General features: G+C 47.1%; 1 protein-coding gene across 1 annotated transcript in view; it reads left to right on the forward strand.

The window, feature by feature from the left end:
* The window catches only part of LOC135553151 (phosphatidylinositol 3,4,5-trisphosphate 5-phosphatase 2A-like), a 67,673-nt gene that overhangs the window by 48,979 nt on the left and 535 nt on the right, over nucleotides 1-18,159 (forward strand). The window contains 15 exon segments of the mRNA XM_064985298.1: nucleotides 724-841; nucleotides 939-1,035; nucleotides 1,166-1,304; nucleotides 1,445-1,544; nucleotides 1,646-1,734; nucleotides 3,338-3,419; nucleotides 3,831-3,920; nucleotides 4,036-4,149; nucleotides 5,945-6,121; nucleotides 14,406-14,561; nucleotides 14,890-14,974; nucleotides 16,059-16,151; nucleotides 16,670-17,037; nucleotides 17,040-17,380; nucleotides 17,984-18,117. Of these exon segments, the coding sequence (XP_064841370.1) occupies nucleotides 724-841; nucleotides 939-1,035; nucleotides 1,166-1,304; nucleotides 1,445-1,544; nucleotides 1,646-1,734; nucleotides 3,338-3,419; nucleotides 3,831-3,920; nucleotides 4,036-4,149; nucleotides 5,945-6,121; nucleotides 14,406-14,561; nucleotides 14,890-14,974; nucleotides 16,059-16,151; nucleotides 16,670-17,037; nucleotides 17,040-17,380; nucleotides 17,984-18,117 (2,183 nt within the window).

An 18,159-nucleotide genomic window follows, 5' to 3' on the forward strand; every position in this document is an offset into this window, starting at 1 on the left:
ATAAGGTGTTGTTAGGGATTGTCCCATTGGGGAATAAGGTGTTGTTAGGGATTGTCCCATTGGGGAATAAGGTGTTGTTAGGGATTGTCCCATTGGGGAATAAGGTGTTGTTAGGGATTGTCCCATTGGGGAATAAGGTGTTGTTAGGGATTGTCTCATTGGGGAATAAGGTGTTGTTAGGGATTGTCCCATTGGGGAATAAGGTGTTGTTAGGGATTGTCCCATTGGGGAATAAGGTGTTGTTAGGGATTGTCCCATTGGGGAATAAGGTGTTGTTAGGGATTGTCCCATTGGGGAATAAGGTGTTGTTAGGGATTGTCTCATGGGGGAATAAGGTGTTGTTAGGGATTGTCCCATTGGGGAATAAGGTGTTGTTAGGGATTGTCCCATTGGGGAATAAGGTGTTGTTAGGGATTGTCTCATTGGGGAATAAGGTGTTGTTAGGGATTGTCCCATTGGGGAATAAGGTGTTGTTAGGGATTGTCCCATTGGGGAATAAGGTGTTGTTAGGGATTGTCCCATTGGGGAATAAGGTGTTGTTAGGGATTGTCCCATTGGGGAATAAGGTGTTGTTAGGGATTGTCTCATTGGGGAATAAGGTGTTGTTAGGGATTGTCCCGTTAGTCTAAATTAGCCTGATCTGAGAAGCAGCAAGGCAGAATGGTTGGGCTTACACCTGAGGTTAACTTCCATGTTACTCTGTTCTGCTCTCCTGGGTTCTAGATCGCGGTCCAGACTCTGTGGAACATTAAGATAGCGGTACTGGTGAAACCAGAACATGAAAACCGCATCAGTCATGTGGGAGTGTCCAGTGTTAAAACAGGCATTGCTAATACGCTGGGTAAGACCACTCTCTCACACACACACACACACACACACACACAGTTACAAACAATTCACTATATTCATGCTGTATGTTTGTCCTTTCTTGTTGCTAGGTAACAAAGGGGCAGTGGGCGTGTCTTTCATGTTTAATGGAACTTCCTTCGGCTTTGTGAACTGTCACCTGACATCAGGCAACGAAAAGATCGCCAGGTACGCAGACACACAGTGATATCATTGGGTAATGGATCATTATGTGAAGTTTGACAGGACAAAACTGCCCCTATGCTCACAACTCTTCCTCTTCAACCATTCCCTGACCCTTGACCCCTGACCCCTGCAGGAGGAACCAGAACTACCTGGATATCCTACGGCTGCTCTCTCTAGGAGATAAACAGCTGAGCTCCTTTGACATCTCTCTACGCTTCACACACCTCTTCTGGCTGGGAGACCTCAACTACAGGCTGGACATGGACATACAGGTACCATAACACATGCACACACACACACACACACACACACATAGACCCATGCACAAACACACACGCATGGATGCAAACACACTCTCTCTCTCTCTCTGTCTCTCTCTCTCTCTGTCTCTCTGTCTCTCTCTTCCTCTCAGGAGATCCTGAACTACATCAACCGGAAAGAGTTTGATCCTCTGCTGAAGGTGGACCAGCTGAACCTGGAGAGAGAGAAGAACAAGGTGTTCCTGCGCTTTGGTCAGTCACACACACACACACACACTCCTTCCCCTCATTCGCTCTGCTGTATTCTGTGAAATACTTTGTTGTAATGTGTGTTTGTGTATCCTCTGGTACAGCGGAGGAGGAGATATCCTACCCACCCACCTACCGGTATGAACGTGGGTCTAGGGATACATACGTGTGGCAGAAACAGAAGGCCACAGGGGTATGTTCACACATACTCCCTTTTTGATGCTAAACATGTATTCCCATACCAAACCGTGTTTTCCCTATCCCGAGACCTAATCCTAACTCCACGAAGTGGCAGTCAGCAGTAGAAACCATAAAGCGTACTCCTCTGTTTTGGTAAAAGGCTGAGGGATGGGCCTGGAGAAATGGAACCACTCTCAGATTAATAGACAGAGCTACGGATGTAAGGACTGACCATCCATGAGACCAACATTACAGTTGTAACCGTGTTATGAGGCTATACAGTGTTTGTTTGCATTTGCATTGTTTACAAACGTTGGAGAAAAACAAATTTCTATTTTGGGTTCTGATGGGGTACGACAGTTAAAATAAGCTCATGAGGCATTTATTTTATTCTTCAAGAATCAATGGATACATTTAACAAAAAGTACAAAAATGGATGTAGCAACTGCGAATTGCCCCTTTAAGCCTAAAATAGCATTTTAACAAATTCAGGACATAAAAAAAGTCCTGACTTTTCAAAAATTGTCTTGTTTTCCTACCTTATCAGAACATTGTGGGGACTTATCAGGACATTGTGGGGACTTATCAGAACATTGTGGGGACTTAGGACATTGTGGGGACTTATCGGGACATTGTGGGGACTTATCGGGACATTGTGGGGACTTATCGGGACATTGTGGGGACTTATCGGGACATTGTGGGGACTTATCGGGACATTGTGGGGACTTATCAGAACATTGTGGGGACTTATCAGGACATTGTGGGGACTTATCAGGACATTGTGGGGACTTATCAGAACATTGTGGGGACTTATCGGGACATTGTGGGGACTTATCGGGACATTGTGGGGACTTATCGGGACATTGTGGGGACTTATCGGGACATTGTGGGGACTTATCGGGACATTGTGGGGACTTATCGGGACATTGTGGGGACTTATCGGGACATTGTGGGTCCTGATAAGGTAGGAAAACACACACAAATACATTCCGGCTCAGATGGAGAGATCTCTGTTCCCTCACATATCCCCTCATCGTCTTCCTCCCTCTCTCTCTTTCTGTCTCTCTCCCTCTCTCTCTGTCTCTGTCTCTCTGTCTCTCTCTTCCTCTCCCCCCTCTCTCTGTCTCTCTCTCCCTGTCTCTCTTCCTCCCTCCCTCCCTCTCTCCCTCTCTGTCTCTCTTTCTTCCTCTCTCCCACTCTCTCTGTCTCTCTCTTTCTCCCTCCTCCCTCCCTCTCTCGCTCTCCCTCTCACTCTCTCACCCTTCCCTCTCTCTCGCCCCTCTCTTTATTTCTCTCTCTCTTCCTCCCTCCCACTCTCTATCTGTCTCTCTCTCTCTCTCTCTCCCACTCTCCCTCTCTGTCTCTCGCTCTTCCTCTCACTCTCAACCCTCCCTCTCTCTCCCTCCCACTCTCTCTTGCTCTCCCTCTCTCACCCTCCCCCCTCTCTCTCCCTCTCTCTCTGCCTCTCTCCCTCCCTGTCTCTCTCTTCCTCCCTCCCACTCCCTCTCTCTCGGTCTCTCTCTTCCTCCCTGTCTCTCTCTTCCTCCCTCCCACTCTCTCTCTCTCTCTCTCTTTCTCCCTCCCACTCCCCCTCTCTTTTTCTCGCTCCCTCTCAGATGAGGACTAACGTCCCGTCTTGGTGTGACAGGATCCTATGGAAGTCTTACCCTGAGACTCACATTGTCTGTAACTCCTATGGTGAGACCCTGCATCTTCAACAACTGTACATCTATTTACTGTATAGACAAGGTTTTCTAAACTCAGTCCTGTGGACCTCAAGAGGTACACATTACACATTATTACAAATATATATATATAAGAATCGGCTGATTAATCTGTATCGGCTTTTTTTGGTCCTCCAATAATCGGTATCGGCACACACCTACACACTACACAGCTGATTCAAATAATCAACCAATCATCAAGCTTTGATCATTTGAATCAGCTGTGTAATCTTAGGGTAAAAAATAAAACGTGTACCTCTTGAGGGCCCGAGGACTGAGTTTGGAAAACCCTGAGCTCCAACTCCTGACATTCTGTTTCAGTTGCCTTATACTCCTAGTGCCGGCGTTTAGCACATCATGTGATGAAATCATGTTTCCCTCTCAGGCTGCACAGATGACATGGTGACCAGTGACCACTCCCCAGTTTTCGGTACGTTTGAGGTGGGGGTCACCTCGCAGTTTGTCTCCAAGAAAGGTACGGCCACTCGCTATGACAACCACATAGTTATTTTTTTCATCAGCTCACTATAAGCCAAGGGTTTTTAACGTTGCACCTCTGCCCGACCCCCTCTCCATGTCTCTCTCTCCAGGTCTGCCTAAGTCCTCTGAACAGGCCTATATAGAGTTTGAGAATATTGAGGCCATTGTGAAGACGGCCAGTAGAACCAAGTTCTTCATCGAGTTCTACTCTACCTGCCTGGAGGGTGAGACACACACACACACACACACACCTACACACAGACACACCCACACACACACCTACGCACACACCTACACACTAGAGGTCAACCGATTATGATTTTTCAACGCCGATAACGATACCGATTATTGGAGGACCAAAAAAAGCTGATACATATTAATCAGACGATTTTTATATATATATTTGTAATAATGACAAGAGAAGAAAGTAACAGTGCAATATGTGCCATGTAAGAAAGCTAAAGTTTCAGTTCCTTGCTCAGAACATGAGAACATATGAAAGCTGGTGGTTCCTTTTAACATGGGTTTCAATATTCCCAGGTAAGAAGTTTTAGGTTGTAGTCATTGTAGGAATTATAGGACTATTTCTCTATACCTTTTGTATTTCATATCCCTTTGACTATTGGATGTTCTTATAGGTACTAATCTTGGGAGTTGATAGGCTTGAACTCATAAACAGCGTTGTGCTTCAAGCATTGCGAAGAGCTGCTGGCAAACGCAGGAAAGTGCTGTTTGAATGAATGCTTACGAGCCTGCTGGTGCCTACCACCGCTCAGTCAGACTGCTCTATCAAATATCAAGTCATAGTCTTAATTATAATATAATAACACACGGAAATACGAGCCTTAGGTCATTAATATGGTCAAATCCGGAAACTATCATTTCGAAAACAAAACGTTTATTCTTTCAGTGAAATATGGAACCGTTCCTTATTTTATCTAACGGGTGGCATCCCTAAGTCTAAATATTCCTGTTACATTGCACAACCTTCAATGTTATGTCATAATTACGTACAATTCTGGCAAATTAGTTCGCAATGAGCCAGGCAGCCCAAACTGTTGCATATACCCTGACTCTGCCTGCAATGAACGCAAGAGAAGTGACACAATTTCCCTAGTTTAATGTTGCCTACTAACATGAATTTCTTTTAACTAAATATGCAGGTTTAAAAATATATACTTCTGTGTATTGATTTTAAGAAAGGCGTTGATGTTTATGGTTAGCTACATTCGTGCAACAATTGTGCTTTTTTTCACAAATGCCCTTTGATTAAATCATCACACGTTTGGTGAAGTTGGCTGTCTTTGTTAGGAAGAAACAGTCTTCACACAGTTGGCAACGAGCCAGGCGGCCCAAACTGCTGCATATACCCTGACTCTGTTGCACTGAAAGCAAGAGACGTGACAACTTCCCTAGTTAAAAGAAATTCATGTTAGCAGGCAATATTAACTAAATATGCAGGTTTAAAAATATATACTTGTGTATTGATTTTAAGAAAGGCATTGATGTTTATGGTTAGGTACATTAGTGCAATGACAGTGCTTTTTTCGCAAATGCGCTTTGATTAAATCATCACCCGTTTGGCGAAGTAGGCTGTGATTCGATGATAAATTAACAGGCACCGCTTCGATTATATGCAACGCAGGACAAGCTAGATAAACTAGTAATATCAACCATGAGTAGTTAACTAGTGATTATGTTAAGATTGATTGTTTTTTATGAGATAAGTTTAATGCTAGCTAGAATCTTACCTTGGCTCCTTGCTGCACTCGTATAACAGGTAGTCAGCCTGCCACGCAATCTCCTCGTGGAGTGCAATGTAATCGGCCATGATTGGTGTCCAAAAATGCAGATTACCGATTGTTATGAAAACTTGAAATCGGCCCTAATTAATCGGCCATTCCGATTTAATCGGTCGACCTCTACTACACACACACACAAAGTTCTACTCTAGAGACTTAATTACATGTTTATTTCCACTCTCTTTCTCTCGCTCTGTCCATCTCCCTCTCTCTGTAGAGTTTAAGAAGAGTTATGAGAATGACAGTCAAAGTAGTGACAACGTCAACTTCCTGCGTGTGGGCTGGACCAATAAGCAGCTGACCACGCTGAAGCCCCTCCTCTCTGAGATAGAATATCTCCAGGACCAACACCTGCTGCTCACCGTCAAATCACTGGATGGATACGAGTCTTATGGTACCACTGGCTGCTTGTCTGTTTGTGTTCTGTCTCCAAGTGTGTGTGTGTTCTGTCTCCAAGTGTGTGTGTGTTCTGTCTCCAAGTGTGTGTGTGTTCTGTCTCCAAGTGTGTGTGTGTTCTGTCTCCAAGTGTGTGTGTGTTCTGTCTCCAAGTGTGTGTTCTGTCTCCAAGTGTGTGTTCTGTCTCCAAGTGTGTGTGTGTGTGTGTGTTCTGTCTCCAAGTGTGTGTGTGTGTGTTCTGTCTCCAAGTGTGTGTGTGTGTGTGTGTGTGTTCTGTCTCCAAGTGTGTGTGTGTGTGTTCTGTCTCCAAGTGTGTGTGTGTGTGTGTGTGTGTGTGTGTTCTGTCTCCAAGTGTGTGTGTGTGTGTGTGTGTTCTGTCTCCAAGTGTGTGTGTGTGTGTTCTGTCTCCAAGTGTGTGTGTGTGTGTGTGTGTTCTGTCTCCAAGTGTGTGTGTGTGTGTGTGTGTGTTCTGTCTCCAAGTGTGTGTGTGTGTGTGTGTGTTCTGTCTCCAAGTGTGTGTGTGTGTGTTCTGTCTCCAAGTGTGTGTGTGTGTGTTCTGTCTCCAAGTGTGTGTGTGTGTGTTCTGTCTCCAAGTGTGTGTGTGTTCTGTCTCCAAGTGTGTGTGTGTTCTGTCTCCAAGTGTGTGTGTGTTCTGTCTCCAAGTGTGTGTGTGTGTGTTCTGTCTCCAAGTGTGTGTGTGTGTGTTCTGTCTCCAAGTGTGTGTGTGTGTGTGTGTTCTGTCTCCAAGTGTGTGTGTGTTCTGTCTCCAAGTGTGTGTGTGTTCTGTCTCCAAGTGTGTGTGTGTTCTGTCTCCAAGTGTGTGTGTGTGTGTGTGTGTGTGTTCTGTCTCCAAGTGTGTGTGTGTTCTGTCTCCAAGTGTGTGTGTGTGTGTTCTGTTTCCAAGTGTGTGTGTGTGTGTGTTCTGTTTCCAAGTGTGTGTGTGTTCTGTCTCCAAGTGTGTGTGTGTGTGTGTGTGTTCTGTCTCCATGTGTGTGTGTGTTCTGTCTCCAAGTGTGTGTTCTGTCTCCAAGTGTGTGTGTGTGTGTGTGTTCTGTCTCCAAGTGTGTGTGTGTGTGTGTGTGTGTGTGTGTGTTCTGTCTCCAAGTGTGTGTGTGTTCTGTCTCCAAGTGTGTGTGTGTTTGTTCTGTTTCCAAGTGTGTGTGTGTTCTGTCTCCAAGTGTGTGTGTGTGTGTGTGTGTGTTCTGTCTCCAAGTGTGTGTGTGCTCTGTCTCCAAGTGTGTGTGTGTTCTGTCTCCAAGTGTGTGTGTGTGTGTGTGTGTGTGTGTGTGTGTTCTGTCTCCAAGTGTGTGTGTGTTCTGTCTCCAAGTGTGTGTGTGCTCTGTCTCCAAGTGTGTGTGTGCTCTGTCTCCAAGTGTGTGTGTGTTCTGTCTCCAAGTGTGTGTGTGTGTGTGTGTGTGTTCTGTCTCCAAGTGTGTGTGTGTTCTGTCTCCAAGTGTGTGTTCTGTCTCCAAGTGTGTGTGTGTGTGTGTGTGTGTGTGTGTGTGTTCTGTCTCCAAGTGTGTGTTCTGTCTCCAAGTGTGTGTTCTGTCTCCAAGTGTGTGTGTGTTCTGTCTCCAAGTGTGTGTGTGTGTGTGTGTGTTCTGTCTCCAAGTGTGTGTGTGTGTTCTGTCTCCAAGTGTGTGTGTGTGTGTGTGTGTGTGTTCTGTCTCCAAGTGTGTGTGTGTGTGTGTGTGTGTGTGTTCTGTCTCCAAGTGTGTGTGTGTGTGTTCAGTCTCCAAGTGTGTGTGTGTGTGTGTGTGTGTGTGTGTGTTCTGTCTCCAAGTGTGTGTGTGTGCTGTCTCCAAGTGTGTGTGTGTTCTGTCTCCAAGTGTGTGTGTGTTCTGTCTCCAAGTGTGTGTGTGTTCTGTCTCCAAGTGTGTGTGTGTTCTGTCTCCAAGTGTGTGTGTGTGCTGTCTCCAAGTGTGTGTGTGTGCTGTCTCCAAGTGTGTGTGTGTTCTGTCTCCAAGTGTGTGTGTGTTCTGTCTCCAAGTGTGTGTTTGTTCTGTTTCCAAGTGTGTGTGTGTTCTGTCTCCAAGTGTGTGTGTGTGTGTGTGTGTTCTGTCTCCAAGTGTGTGTGTGTGTGTGTGTGTTCTGTCTCCAAGTGTGTGTGTGTTCTGTCTCCAAGTGTGTGTGTGTGTGTGTGTGTGTGTGTGTGTGTTCTGTCTCCAAGTGTGTGTGTGTTCTGTCTCCAAGTGTGTGTGTGCTCTGTCTCCAAGTGTGTGTGTGTGTGTTCTGTCTCCAAGTGTGTGTGTGTTCTGTCTCCAAGTGTGTGTGTGTGTGTGTGTGTGTTCTGTCTCCAAGTGTGTGTGTGTTCTGTCTCCAAGTGTGTGTTCTGTCTCCAAGTGTGTGTGTGTGTGTGTGTGTGTGTGTGTGTTCTGTCTCCAAGTGTGTGTTCTGTCTCCAAGTGTGTGTTCTGTCTCCAAGTGTGTGTGTGTTCTGTCTCCAAGTGTGTGTGTGTGTGTGTGTTCTGTCTCCAAGTGTGTGTGTGTGTTCTGTCTCCAAGTGTGTGTGTGTGTGTGTGTGTTCTGTCTCCAAGTGTGTGTGTGTGTGTGTGTGTGTGTGTTCTGTCTCCAAGTGTGTGTGTGTGTGTTCTGTCTCCAAGTGTGTGTGTGTGTGTGTGTGTGTGTTCTGTCTCCAAGTGTGTGTGTGTGCTGTCTCCAAGTGTGTGTGTGTTCTGTCTCCAAGTGTGTGTGTGTTCTGTCTCCAAGTGTGTGTGTGTGCTGTCTCCAAGTGTGTGTGTGTGCTGTCTCCAAGTGTGTGTGTGTTCTGTCTCCAAGTGTGTGTGTGTTCTGTCTCCAAGTGTGTGTGTGTTCTGTCTCCAAGTGTGTGTGTGTTCTGTCTCCAAGTGTGTGTGTGTTCTGTCTCCAAGTGTGTGTGTGTTCTGTCTCCAAGTGTGTGTGTGTTCTGTCTCCAAGTGTGTGTGTGTTCTGTCTCCAAGTGTGTGTGTGTTCTGTCTCCAAGTGTGTGTGTGTTCTGTCTCCAAGTGTGTGTGTGTGTGTGTGTGTGTGTTCTGTCTCCAAGTGTGTGTGTGTTCTTTCTCCAAGTGTGTGTGTGTGTGTTCTGTTTCCAAGTGTGTGTGTGTGTGTTCTGTTTCCAAGTGTGTGTGTGTTCTGTCTCCAAGTGTGTGTGTGTGTGTGTGTGTGTTCTGTCTCCAAGTGTGTGTGTGTTCTGTCTCCAAGTGTGTGTGTGTGTGTGTGTTCTGTCTCCAAGTGTGTGTGTGTTCTGTCTCCAAGTGTGTGTTCTGTCTCCAAGTGTGTGTTCTGTTTCCAAGTGTGTGTGTGTGTGTTCTGTTTCCAAGTGTGTGTGTGTTCTGTCTCCAAGTGTGTGTGTGTGTTCTGTCTCCAAGTGTGTGTGTGTTCTGTCTCCAAGTGTGTGTGTGTGTGTGTGTTCTGTCTCCAAGTGTGTGTGTGTTCTGTCTCCAAGTGTGTGTTCTGTCTCCAAGTGTGTGTTCTGTCTCCAAGTGTGTGTGTGTGTGTTCTGTCTCCCAAGTGTGTGTGTGTGTGTTCTGTCTCCAAGTGTGTGTGTGTTCTGTCTCCAAGTGTGTGTGTGTTCTGTCTCCAAGTGTGTGTGTGTTCTGTCTCCAAGTGTGTGTGTGTTCTGTCTCCAAGTGTGTGTGTGTTCTGTCTCCAAGTGTGTGTGTGTTCTGTCTCCAAGTGTGTGTGTGTTCTGTCTCCAAGTGTGTGTGTGTTCTGTCTCCAAGTGTGTGTGTGTGTTCTGTCTCCAAGTGTGTGTGTGTGTTCTGTCTCCAAGTGTGTGTGTGTTCTGTCTCCAAGTGTGTGTGTGTGTGTGTGTGTGTGTGTTCTGTCTCCAAGTGTGTGTGTGTTCTGTCTCCAAGTGTGTGTGTGTGTGTGTGTTCTGTTTCCAAGTGTGTGTGTGTGTGTGTTCTGTCTCCAAGTGTGTGTGTGTGTGTGTGTGTGTGTGTGTGTTCTGTCTCCAAGTGTGTGTGTGTGTGTGTGTTCTGTCTCCAAGTGTGTGTGTGTTCTGTCTCCAAGTGTGTGTGTGTTCTGTCTCTAAGTGTGTGTGTGTTCTGTTTCCAAGTGTGTGTGTGTTCTGTCTCCAAGTGTGTGTGTGTGTGTGTGTGTGTGTTCTGTCTCCAAGTGTGTGTGTGTTCTGTCTCCAAGTGTGTGTTCTGTCTCCAAGTGTGTGTGTGTGTGTTCTGTCTCCAAGTGTGTGTGTGTTCTGTCTCCAAGTGTGTGTGTGTGTTCTGTCTCCAAGTGTGTGTGTGTGTGTTCTGTTTCCAAGTGTGTGTGTGTTCTGTCTCCAAGTGTGTGTGTGTGTGTGTGTGTTCTGTCTCCAAGTGTGTGTGTGTTCTGTCTCCAAGTGTGTGTGTGTTCTGTCTCCAAGTGTGTGTGTGTTCTGTCTCCAAGTGTGTGTGTGTGTGTGTGTGTGTGTGTTCTGTCTCCAAGTGTGTGTGTGTGTTCTGTCTCCAAGTGTGTGTTCTGTCTCCAAGTGTGTGTTCTGTCTCCAAGTGTGTGTGTGTGTGTTCTGTCTCCAAGTGTGTGTGTGCTCTGTCTCCAAGTGTGTGTGTGTTCTGTCTCCAAGTGTGTGTTCTGTCTCCAAGTGTGTGTGTGTTCTGTCTCCAAGTGTGTGTGTGTTCTGTTTTCAAGTGTGTGTGTGTTCTGTTTCCAAGTGTGTGTGTGTTCTGTCTCCAAGTGTGTGTGTGTTCTGTCTCCAAGTGTGTGTGTGTTCTGTTTCCAAGTGTGTGTGTGTTCTGTCTCCAAGTGTGTGTGTGTTCTGTCTCCAAGTGTGTGTGTGTTCTGTCTCCAAGTGTGTGTGTGTTCTGTCTCCAAGTGTGTGTGTGTGTTCTGTCTCCGTGTGTGTGTGTTCTGTCTCCGTGTGTGTGTGTTCTGTCTCCGAGTGTGTGTGTGTTCTGTCTCCGAGTGTGTGTGTGTTCTGTCTCCGAGTGTGTGTGTGTGTGTGTGTGTTCTGTCTCCGAGTGTGTGTGTGTGTTCTGTCTCCGAGTGTGTGTGTGTGTGTGTGTTCTGTCTCCGAGTGTGTGTGTGTGTGTGTGTTCTGTCTCCGAGTGTGTGTGTGTGTGTGTTCTGTCTCCGAGTGTGTGTGTGTTTGTGTTCTGTCTCTAAATGTGTGTGTGTTTGTGTTCTGTCTCCGTGTGTGTGTGTTCTGTCTCCGAGTGTGTGTGTGTTCTGTCTCCGAGTGTGTGTGTGTTCTGTCTCCGAGTGTGTGTGTGTGTGTGTGTGTTCTGTCTCCGAGTGTGTGTGTGTGTGTGTTCTGTCTCTAAATGTGTGTGTGTTTGTGTTCTGTCTCTGTGTGTGTGTGTTCTGTCTCCGTGTGTGTGTGTGTTCTGTCTCCGTGTGTGTGTGTGTGTGTTCTGTCTCCGTGTGTGTGTGTGTGTGTGTGTTCTGTCTCCGTGTGTGTGTGTGTGTGTTCTGTCTCCAAGTGTGTGTGTGTGTTACAGGTTTTCCGTTAAGTAATGTGATGGCATACATTTGACCTGCAGCATTGTAATGTACAGGACCCATATGCATTGGGTGTGTGACCTGATTAGGGCGTCCACCCACAGTGCTCAGAATGACAGAAATCACATTTACTGCATATTATGCTAATTCATATTAACAGAACATGCAAGTGGAGGATGCAACGCTGTGCGTCCTTCTTACCATATTCAATTACGCACTTTAAAGATGCTAGAAAAACTCTCCACATTTACTTTTCCTCAGCCAACAAGACGATTAACCAACAGCAAAATCACTTGACTATGTCAATCTACTATCCCCCATAGTATAAAAGTTTACCGATTCTATTTGTTAACTTGTTGTTCTGTTGGAGAAAGCAATAGCCTATTGCAAACAGACTCTGGGACAGTTGTGGGAGGATAGATCCCAAATTCATACAACCTGTAGACCTAGGCTACCTCCTGTTTTAGTTTTTAAGCGTTGAGGTTGATGCAACAGATCAGCTCACTTAGCTCGTTAATTGTTTATTCACATCATAGTAGCAGTAGGCTACAGATGTCAAATCTTACCTTGATCACTATTTTGTTGCCTGCCTTGTTATAGCCTGGAATCGAACCAGGATCTGTAGTGACGCCTCTAGCACTGAGATGGAGTGCCTTAGACTGCTGCGCCACTCGGTAGCCCTATTTAATCAATGAGTTGGCAAAAAATATATATATTGCAATGTGATCTTTTGATTTTCCCTGACAATTGGCCAGTGCCAATTTGATTTTTGATTTTTTTATTACAAAAAATCCACAAGGAAGGAGTAACATTAAAGTATTAGAACACGAAGGACAAACAATACAGCATCAAGACACATTAAAACGTACGAGTCTTTCCGCAGAGAGCCATCCTTATGTGTGAGGGTGCAGGTGCATTATAGTGATATAAAATATATGTCATAGTTTCCTTTTTCATGATCACAATCTTGTGAAACCCGAACCCTCCAAGATCCCCAATAGCTGTCCCTCAACCATTAGAGACCCCTCCCACAGTCCCCCCCAGAAGAAAAAACCCCAAAACAATGAATTCCATTCCCCAGCCCCAAGAACCCCCCAATGCACCAACAACCAGGAGAATGAACTGAAGAGAAAAAAGGAAAAGACGAGAAAACAGAAAACAACAAATGCAAAAATAATAATAATAATAATAATGCATTTAAAACAAAGGACATCAAGGACAACTGAAATTAGAACAGCAATGCCAACTGTATATGTTTGTGTGCATGTCTGGCACTGTTACAGTTCATTATATTGGGCAGACAGACCAGTTCTCTGCCTCCTCCCACTGCCACCTGCCTCCTCCAGTTTTGATCCTTTATATTGGGCAGACAGACCAGTTTCCTACCTCCTCCTGCTGCCACCCGCCTCCTCCAGTTTTGATCCTTTATATTGGGCAGACAGACCAGTTCTCTGCCTCCTCCTGCTGCCACCTGCCTCTTCCAGTTTTGATCCTTTATATTGGGCAGACAGACCAGTTCTCTGCCTCCTCCTGCTGACACCTGCCTCCTCCAGTTTTGATCATTATATTGGGCAGACAGACCAGTTCTCTGCCTCCTCCTGCTGCCACCCGCCTCCTCCAGTTTTGATCCTTTATATTGGGCAGACAGACCAGTTCTCTGCCACCTGCCTCCTCCAGTTTTGATCCTTTATATTGGGCAGACAGACCAGTTCTCTGCTGCCACCTGCCTCCTCCAGTTTTGATCCTTTATATTGGGCAGACAGACCAGTTCTCTGCTGCCACCTGCCTCCTCCAGTTTTGATCCTTTATATTGGGCAGACAGACCAGTTCTCTGCCTCCTCCTGCTGCCACCTGCCTCCTCCAGTTTTGATCCTTTATATTGGGCAGACAGACCAGTTCTCTGCCTCCTCCTGCTGCCACCTGCCTCCTCCAGTTTTGATCCTTTATATTGGGCAGACAGACCAGTTCTCTGCCTCCTCCTGCTGCCACCTGCCTCCTCCAGTTTTGATCCTTTATATTGGGCAGACAGACCAGTTCTCTGCCTCCTCCTGCAACCACCTGCCTCCTCCAGTTTTGATCCTTTATATTGGGCAGACAGACCAGTTCTCTGCCTCCTCCTGCTGCCACCCGCCTCCTCCAGTTTTGATCCTTTATATTGGGCAGACAGACCAGTTCTCTGCCTCCTCCTGCTGCCACCTGCCTCCTCCAGTTTTGATCCTTTATATTGGGCAGACAGACCAGTTCCCTGCCTCCTCCTGCTGCCACCTGCCTCCTCCAGTTTTGATCCTTTATATTGGGCAGACAGACTAGTTCTCTGCCTCCTCCTGCTGCCACCTGCCTCCTCCAGTTTTGATCCTTTATATTGGGCAGACAGACCAGTTCCCTACCTCCTCCTGCTGCCACCTGCCTCCTCCAGTTTTGATCCTTTATATTGGGCAGACAGACCAGTTCCCTCCCTCCTCCCGCTGGCACCCGCCCCCTCCATTTTTGGGGCAATGCTGTAATCAATTGGTTGTACTCTTGGATTGAGCAGACCTTCCCGTACAATTCTGATAACTCCATGAAGGACATAACTCTACCATTACAATTTACAATATCATTTAAGAACAAAATACCCTTTTCAAACATCTTTCCCATAAATACAGGTATTTTATCAACCAGCACATTTGAGTTCAGCCATAATATCTGTTGTAATATTTGTTCAGCTCTGCAAGGCCGTTTGAAGAAGACAGATACTTTGGAAAAAAAGGGCCAATTTTATTTATCGTCTTTTCATGTATTTATTTTTGCCAAAAGCCGTCTATTCTCGGCTAACGAAACCCTGGTGTGTTATACTAATCGTGTGTGTGTGTTTCTTCCCCTCAGGAGAGTGTGTGTTGGCTCTGAAGTCCATGATAGGCAGTACGGCACAGCAGTTCCATACCTACCTGTCCCACAGAGGGGAGGAGACGGGCAACATCAGAGGTTCTATGAGGGTCCGCGTGCCAGCAGAGAGGACGGGCACCAGGGAGAGGCTCTATGGTAACACTCTGTGTGTGTCTCTGTGTGTGTCTGTCTGTGTCTCTGTGTGTGTGTCTCTGTCTGGCTGTGTGTGTGTCTCTGTCTGGCTGTGTGTGTGTCTCTGTCTGGCTGTGTGTGTGTCTCTGTGTGTGCGTCTCTGTGTGTCTCTGTCTCTCTGTGTGTGTCTCTGTGTGTGTCACTGTCTGTGTGTCTCTGTCTCTCTGTGTGTGTCTCTGTGTGTGTCTCTGTGTGTGTCTCTGTGTGTGTCTCTGTGTGTGTCACTGTCTGTGTGTCTCTGTGTGTCTTAGTGTGTCACTGTGTGATTGGTTGATTGATGTGTGTCCTGTAGAGTGGATCAGTGTGGATAAAGATGAGACGGGAGGACCCAAAGGCAGATCCCTTCTGCCCACCCGATCAGGACACGACTATGTCAAGTAAGTAACCCACCCCCCTACTCCCTCCTCCCATTCCTAACCATACTGTGGAGTGAAACCATGAACTCATTCCTAACTCCTAACCATACTGTGGAGTGAAACCATGAACTCATTCCTAACTCCTAACCACACTGTGGAGTGAAACCATGAACTCATTCCTAACCACACTGTGGAGTGAAACCATGAACTCATTCCTAACCACACTGTGGAGTGAAACCATGAACTCATTCCTAACCACACTGTGGAGTGAAACCATGAACTCATTCCTAACCATACTGTGGAGTGAAACCATGAACTCATTCCTAACCACACTGTGGAGTGAAACCATGAACTCATTCCTAACCACACTGTGGAGTGAAACCATGAACTCATTCCTAACCACACTGTGGAGTGAAACCATGAACTCATTCCTAACCACACTGTGGAGTGAAACCATGAACTCATTCCTAACCACACTGTGGAGTGAAACCATGAACTCATTCCTAACCACACTGTGGAGTGAAACCATGAACTCATTCCTAACCATACTGTGGAGTGAAACCATGAACTCATTCCTAACCACACTGTGGAGTGAAACCATGAACTCATTCCTAACCATACTGTGGAGTGAAACCATGAACTCATTCCTAACCACACTGTGGAGTGAAACCATGAACTCATTCCTAACCACACTGTGGAGTGAAACCATGAACTCATTCCTAACCACACTGTGGAGTGAAACCATGAACTCATTCCTAACCACACTGTGGAGTGAAACCATGAACTCATTCCTAACCACACTGTGGAGTGAAACCATGAACTCATTCCTAACCACACTGTGGAGTGAAACCATGAACTCATTCCTAACCAAACTGTGGACTGAAACCATGAACTCATTCCTAACCACACTGTGGAGTGAAACCATTAACGTTTTTAGTGTGTTCCATAGCATGTTCTTTGTGTGTTCTTAGCATGTTCTTTGAGTGTTCTTAGCATGTTTTTTTTGCGTGTTCTTGGCGTGTTCCTAGTGTGTTCTTAGTGTGTTCTTAGCATGTTCTTAATGTGTTCTTAGCATGTTCTTTGTGTGTTCCTCTGTGTCTTGCAGGCCGTCTTTGACACGCAAAGATGTGGGGGCGGAGCTTGGAAAGGTGAGCGAGGAAGTGGAGAGGAGCACCAAGGAAGAGGGGACTGCAGCCAGGTAACACACACACACCACACACACACCACACCACACCACACACACACCACACCACACCACACACCACACACAACATAAACACAATCTCAAACTCACATTTAAACAAACACACACACACACACACACACCACACCACACCACACCACACACACACACGACATAAACACAATCTCAAACTCACATTTAAACAAACACACACACACACACACACACCACACCACACCACACCACACACACACACGACATAAACACAATCTCAAACTAACAATTAATCAAACACACACACGCACACACACCACACCACACCACACCACACCACACCACACCACACCACACCACACACAACACCACACCACACCACACACACACACGACATAAACACAATCTCAAACTCACATTTAAACAAACACACACACACTCTCACATTCACATTTACACTCACACTCACACTCAAATTTACACATACACACACACACTCTTCACAAACACACCTAGGGCTCATTCTGTGTGTGTTCCAGGGCTAAGCAGGATTCTGCAGAGGGAGACCCCTCCACCTGTAAAAACAACAGCTACAATAACCCCGCCTACTACATCCTGGAGGGCGTTCCTAACCAATCAGCTGCTTCCCTGTCCTCAGAGCTCCTCCCCACCCCCTGCTCCCCCCCGGCCGGTAAGGCACTCCCGCCTGGAGGGGGCAGAGGAAAGCCCCCCTCAGGGTCATCCCAACCCCGCAGGCACAACTCGGCTGGGCACCCTGTCCGGCCCATCAGTGAGGAAGGGTCCCAAGAGGATGATGGGAGTGTGGGGGTGGGGTCAGGGGGAGGGGCAGCCCATGGGGGAGGAGTGGGAGGCACACTGAACCGTCCTCCTCCTGACTTCCCCCCCCCCTCCCTAAAGGAGTATTGGAGATGGCCGACACCTCCTTCTCTAAACCCCGCCCCCTGTACCCCGACCTGGCCGAGGTGAAGATCCCCGCAGCCAATCCCAGTCCTGCCTTTGTCCTGGGGGAGGGCTTTAGGAGGGGAACGGGAGGGGCCGGGGGGCTGGACGACCAATCGTGTTCGGTGCTGCAGATGGCGAGGACACTGAGTGAGAGCGAGTACCCCCCTCCTCCCCGTGCCCCCTCTGCACCCCCCCACCTCAGAGGCCAGGGGTTGGGGGACGCCTGTCGCACCTTCCCTCCCCGAGCCCCCATCACAGAGAGTATCGCTGAAGACCTACCAGAGGAGGTGTGTGTGTGTGTGGATGTGTGTGTGGATGTGTGTGTGGATGTGTGTGTGGATGTGTGTGTGGATGTGTGGGTGGATGTGTGGGTGGATGTGTGGGTGGATGTGTGGATGTGTGTGTATGGGTGTGTGTGTGTGTGTGTGTGTGTGGGTGTGTGTGTGTGTGGGTGGATGTGTGTGTGGGTGGATGTGTGTGTAGGTGTGTGGGTGTGGATGTGTGTGTGGGTGGATGTGTGTGTGTGTGTGGATGGATGTGTGTGTGGATGGATGTGTGTGTGTGTGGATGGATGTGTGTGTGTGTGGATGGATGTGTGTGGGTGGATGGATGTGTGTGTGTGGATGGATGTGTGTGTGTGGATGGATGTGTGTGTGTGGGTAGGTGTGTGTGTGTGTGGGTAGGTGTGGGTGGATGTGTGTGTGGATGGATGTGTGTGTGGATGGATGTGTGTGTGGATGGATGTGTGTGGACTATGAATAAAACATAAAGAGAAGTGCTCATGTTGGGCATAGGTTGTTATTTTGATGTGTGTGTGTGTGTGTGTGTGTGTGTGTGTGTGTGTGTGTGTGTGTGTGTGTGTGTGTGTGTGTGTGTGTGTGTGTGTGTAGGCGCTGTGGGGAAGCAGTAGCTCGTCTCTCTCCGTGGGGGAGTCGTCTGTGGGAGAGTGGCTCCAGAGTCTGGGCCTGGAGCGCTATGAGGAGGGGCTGCTACACCACGGCTGGGACGACCTGGAGTTCCTCAGGTACACGTTCCCTCTTCCAGTCACATAATATGTCCCTAATAA

The sequence above is a fragment of the Oncorhynchus masou genome, chromosome 13, assembly GCF_036934945.1.
Source record: "Oncorhynchus masou masou isolate Uvic2021 chromosome 13, UVic_Omas_1.1, whole genome shotgun sequence".
In the NCBI taxonomy this organism is placed as follows: Eukaryota; Metazoa; Chordata; class Actinopteri; order Salmoniformes; family Salmonidae; genus Oncorhynchus; species Oncorhynchus masou.